Raw genomic sequence first — 6,000 nt, 5'->3', positions numbered from 1 at the left:
ATGGACTGGTTATTATTAACACAATGTTCTAACATAAAAATGTGCACAAATTCACATGGAGAAAAGAGGCAAGGAATAAGAAAAGTCTCATTGACTATGTTACTGTTGATAGTGATGTTTTCCCACTGGTGCAGAACAGCAGAGTGTACAGAGGATTTAAAATTGGAAGTGATCACCATTTAGTCTTGAGCAGGATAAAAATTGAATTTCATATTGAAAAGAAGAACATGCAAGAAAGTTTCCTTTTCAAGTGAATCAAAGTTGAGCAGCTCTTAGCTGTGAACTGTAGACTAAAATACACATACATTATTCAAGAAAAAATGAAGTTTGAGAATAGGAACCAAACCTTGGAGATTCATTGGCAAGCATTGAAGAAAACATTGATCGATTCAGCTAGAGAGGAATGTGGTGAGGTTGTGTGTAAGGATAGAAAAATCAGAACTCCATGGTGGACACAGAAAGTTAAAGAGGCAGTGAAGGAAAAGAAGAAAGCATATCAAAAGTTCCTGGTAAATAAGTCAGCTTGTGCTCTTAGAGAATACAGAGACAAATGTAAGAAAGCTAAACACTGTGTAAAACTGGCTAAAAAGTCATGGGAGGATTTTGGCAAAAACAAAGAAAATAAATATCAAGATATTCTGGAGGTTGTTTCAGAAGCTCAGAAATGGACGAAAAAGTGCTGTAAAAAGGAATTAGAAATGATAAAGGTGACATGAAAAGCAGTGATGACAGCACAGTGGTAACAAAACACTGACCAGGCATACAGTCAGGAATACATATCCATAGTTGAAGTAGAAAAAGCCATCAAAAGCCTGAAATGTGGAAAGGCAGCAGGAGTACATGATATTCGACCAGAAATACTCAAGTATGGAAGTATAACAGTTGTACAGTGCCTGTACGAAATAGTTCAGAAGGCCTGGACAGAGAGACAAATTCCAGATGATTGGAGTAGAGCTCTCAGAGTACCATATAAAAAGGGAAATAAACCTGAATGTGAGAATTACAAAGGTATTACCCTACTGAGTGTTCCTGGTAAGATATATGCAAGTACATGAGAAACGGTTGAGAAGGATTGTGGAAGATAAGCTTGGTGAAGAACAAGCTGGATTCAGGCCAAATAGAGGTTGTCAGGATCAGATTTTCACTTTACAACAGATAGTTGAGAAATCATAGGAATATAACAAAGATCTTGAAAAGTCATGTGACACGGTGTCAAGAGAGAAGCTATTCCAAACGCCACAGTTATATGGTGTTAATGGGGCATTATATAAAGCAATACTTAGTCTCTATTTGAGTTGTAAGTCAGCAGTTAGAATTGAAGTAAAGGAAGATGGTTTAATGTTAAATCTGGTGTCAGACAAGGATGTACATTATCCTCTCTCTTATTCATTATCTATATGGATCACATTATGAAGGAAAGTGGCATTAAACCTGATATCGAAATTGATTCATTTTTTAGAAGTATAAATCAAAATTTAGAAGTATAACATCATCCGCATAAAGGAAATTAATTCCTTTATGCGGATGATGTTATACTTCTAAATAAATCCGTTACAAGTCTGCAAGATCCCCTAACTAAATTGAATAACTGTTGTAAGAAATATGGTATGATGGTCAACATTAAAAAGACAAAGACAATGAAAATAGGCAGAAATCATTGAAAATATCAACTGCATTGTGAATGGAGAACTTATAGAACAAGTAAGACATTTCAGCTACTTAGGCACAATTTTTAGTGAAGATGGCAAGTTAAATATGGAAATAGACAACAGAATAAACAAAGCTGATATGGTAGGAAGTCAACTGAATAAATTTATATGGAATAAGAGAGAAATTAGTCGGAACACTAAATTAGCTGTATACAAGACAGTGTTTAAACCAATTTTAACTTATGGATCTGAGAACTGGGTTAGAAATAAAATACTTGACCAAAGACTAGAGACCGCAGGTATGAGAGTCCTGAGAAAGATTAGGGGCATGAACAAATGGCATCAATATCATATTAAAAACGAGGATATTAGGAAAGAACTTGATATTGTCATCATCCAGGAATGCATTAGCAGAGCTAATCTCAGGTGGTATGGTCATTTAAGCAGAATGGGAGAGGAAAGATTAGGAAAAAGACCCAGAGGAAGACCAAGATATACGTGGATTGATACAGTAAAAAGTGCTTTAGAAGACAGAAATATAAGACCTGATAATAGTGGAGTCTTGACAAGTAACAAACTGATTTGCTACAGAGCCCTGTAGCAAAAAATGTATCGCACGAAATTCAACCAAACTTGGTACACTGTGGAACATGGAGTTTTGATTCACACACACCGTATAAAATTCTACCACCAGAGAACAATTAGTGTTAGAGTTGCATTGCATGATATTTGCATAATCTCACTGTTTCTACTGACTAGTTGGGTGGCTATAAGGAAGACAAACAGATTCACAACATTCAGATATGACTGAAGTGCTATGGATCTCACCTTACCAGAACGTGTGTTGCTAGTCAAGCTTTACTATCAATAATGCAATAATGCTAATGCTGCACTTTGAGAATTCCAGCATTTGAAGGATAGGAGAAAAGGTCCAATACAATAACAAATCTTAGAAAAATGACTAAGATTTGAAAATGTAAAATGAATTGAAAATAGCAGATCTTTAGCAGTGAGGCCAGGACAAGGGCGCAAACAGATTATTTCTCAACAAATTGACGAAGTTGCAACTACAGCCATGGAACACGGTGAATAACACACAAGGGTCCAGTAGTGCCAGGGCAATATCAAGGCAATTTGACATGCTATACTCAACTGTGTGGAAAATTCTGCATCAAATGCTGAGATTTTTCTCCTACAAGATATCCAATACTCAAACTTTGCTTTGGTGATGTGGAAACTCGACTGCAGTTTGCCCTGATGTTCTTAGCTCAAATGGAAGTGGATGATGCATGGGCATGGAAGATCTTGGGGAGTGATGAAGCACATTTTTATCTGAATGATAGTGTTAACTCGCACATTTGGGCTGCGAATAACCCTTATGTGTTCCATCACATTCTCTTTACACTCACCAAAAGTCACATAGTGTGGTGTGGTTTCACTGCATTGTTTATTATCAGTCTGTACTTTAAGAATTTTGGCCAACAGGATCAGTGACTTGTACTGTCTCTGCTGTTAAGTATCGAGAGATGCTGCATAACTTTGTTGTTCTGCAACTGCAGCAGTGAAGATGCCTTGACTCTACCATATTCATGCAGGATGGAGCACCACCTCACATTGGATTGCCAGTACAGTGAATGTTATTAAAATACTCCACAGCATGGTCACCTCATTCGCCTGATCTCAACCTCTGTGACTTTTTGTTGTCAGGTCATCTTAAACACATGGTGTATGAAGGACATGTTCCAGATTGCTAAATCAGGAACATGTCCTTGAAAGACAGAATAACACAATGTGTGAGGCAATCAATTCAGATGTTAAGCCTCAATGCAGATTTGTTGTATTTCACTGTAGAAAATGTCATTCACAGAATGCAGTTATATTGAAACACATCTGTAAGTTATATGAACACAAAAATTGATTTGTTGCGTCTCTTGTAGCCATTACTGTTTAATTAATCCCAACCCATGTACTTTAAGCACCAAATGTCCCCTGGTGGTAGAAGTTTGTACTATTTTTTTATCTTCTATAAATCACAACCCTATTTTCCAGAGTGTACTTACACCAAGTTTGGTTGAATTTTGTTGAATACATTTTTTGCTATAGGGATCTGAATACCTCCTCTTTAATTATGGCTATATATAACTTTTTGTTTTGTTTTATAACCTGTGTGTATATCTATTTTTTGAGTAAAAATAATTAAAAATAAGTATTCCCACTGCAGAGACTACAAGTTTGAATAATTATGCTTATGTTTTATAACATAAATGTGGTTTCACAACACTGTGACCAACTATTAATAGTGAAAACATTTCTTCATTTGAATGCAAAATAAATCAACACACTTCACTTTTCTGCAAAAAAAAAAAAAACTACGTAAAAGTAGACCACATTTCTTTCAACAGTTCAATATAATTATGTAACAATTATGCCTATGTCACATACAAACTTGCTGCAGAAAAAAGTGGCAGTCAGCTGAAGAATGTGTATGTTTAAGTAACAACACAATGTAAGTTTATATTAAATTCTCCACCATGATATCATTAACTACTGAAAGTATCTGTTGAATTTCTTCCACTCCTCTACAGATTCTTCTGGATTTGGCTTCTTTGGTAATAATCCTAAATTTTTCAAAAAGAAAAAATCTTGTGTCAAGTTTCTTAGAAAATGTTTTAGATGTATATTTATAAGCTTAAACTATGAAGTGGCATTAAATAAAATTGTATATTAAGCATGAACATCTGATTCCAGAAGTGAAAGTCACACATGAGAGTGAAATGTCATAATTTTCATTAGAAACATACCATACAGTAAAATCCTAGTTAACGATACCCCCCATTCAACACTGTTTTGTTATAGCACTCTTGCGAATGCTTAGTAAAATGCTAATTCTCTGAACTTGTCACCTAATACAGTGGTCTCAAACTCAAATTGCATGAGGGCCGAATGCACGATGTGAAAGCAGCTGACGGGCCGGAATTTTTTTAACAAAATGAGAGTGAATATATCTACTCTATAATATAAAATGATAAGCCTTTTTTTGTAACGTTTTTTGTCAAGTTATTTGAAACATTTGAAACTCATGGCTACCCTGAGTGTCGAGTCTTCAAAATTCGAGTCATCAGAATTCAAGGAGAACCGGCTGTCTGGAACTCGGCGGGGGCTAATATATATACTGAACCGTACTTACCCCTAATGTATGGATAACACCCCTTTATAACCTTTATAATTATGAAACCCTTTTATAACCTTTATAAGTTGAGAATAAATAATGATAACCTATTCTCTTTCTTTTATTTATTAAATTTTTCTTCGACACATACAGAAAAAACACACATGTTTGTATGTAAATAATTATAAACTTCTTTATTTCTTACTGCAACTTGACACTTGATGGTGTTTCGATTCTGATAAAGTTTGTAGCCTTGGAGAAAAATTACTAGAAACTGTCTTCATCACAGATTGTAGATGCTCATCGGTCAATTAGGTTCTTTTCTTAGACTTATTAATTTTCAACTATGAAAAAAACTGTTCACATATAAATGTACTCCCAAACAAAGCAATTATTCTTATTGCAGAAATTCATAACTGAGGGTATTTATCTTTTGACAAGTACGAATAAAAGTTCAAATCTTTGAATAAGATTTATATCACACTGTAAATTAATTAGCTCCATTTGTAGATTTTCTGGTGCGTTGTTCATGTTCGTTTTTAATGGTAATGAAAATAATGTAAAATCGGACTCCAAATCATTAAAATCTTTAAATCTTTCTTCAAATTCTTGTTGTAATAATGATATTTTTCTTGCATATTCTTGAGATTTTTCATTTGAAATAATAGGGCAGGATTTAAGATGTAGGAAATGTATGAAATTTTTTGATTCCTGTTATGTTTCTCATAATTGCAATTTAACTTTAAAAGCTTTAATACAAGCATACATGTCAATGATAAGTTTATTTTTTCCTTTCAGCTCTTTATTGAGAATATTTAAATGGCCGGTTAAGTCAACAAGAAATGTTAATTCTGTTATCCATGTATCATTAAGTAGCTCATCGATGGTTTTATTTTTTTGTGTCATAAAAATTTTGATTTAATTTATTAAATTTATTTATTCTGAAATTTTTCTTCTTTCACTACATTTCTTAATTTTACCGCTACTCTATTTTTTTTTTACCAACCATAGCAGCTGCACCATCACTTGCAAATCCCAACTTAATTTATTTCAGAAAAAATATCCTGTGCACCAGTTTTTTCTTTCATAGGAATTATCTTCAGTAATTCCTCAATTACTTCAAATTCATCAGTAACACCTCGTACGAAAACGGCAAGTTGTGCTATATCTGTGATGTCAGTA

General features: G+C 34.0%; 1 protein-coding gene across 1 annotated transcript in view; it reads right to left on the bottom strand.

The window, feature by feature from the left end:
* Positions 1-3,942: 3,942 nt before the first annotated feature.
* mRpS18A (mitochondrial ribosomal protein S18A) overlaps positions 3,943-6,000 on the bottom strand; it is a 51,747-nt gene continuing 49,689 nt past the window's right edge. The window contains exon 4 of the mRNA XM_090400716.1: positions 3,943-4,267. Within this exon, the coding sequence (XP_090256842.1) occupies positions 4,194-4,267 (74 nt within the window). The 3' untranslated portion in view covers positions 3,943-4,193. The remainder of the gene's footprint in view (positions 4,268-6,000) is intronic.

This window comes from Typopeltis vanoorti, chromosome 11 (assembly GCF_054136105.1).
Source record: "Typopeltis vanoorti isolate ZY-2024b chromosome 11, IOZ_Tvanoo_1.0, whole genome shotgun sequence".
Classification (NCBI taxonomy): domain Eukaryota; kingdom Metazoa; phylum Arthropoda; class Arachnida; order Uropygi; family Thelyphonidae; genus Typopeltis; species Typopeltis vanoorti.
The sequence above is the reverse complement of the archived record's forward strand: the minus strand, read 5'-3'. Positions and strand labels throughout refer to the sequence as shown.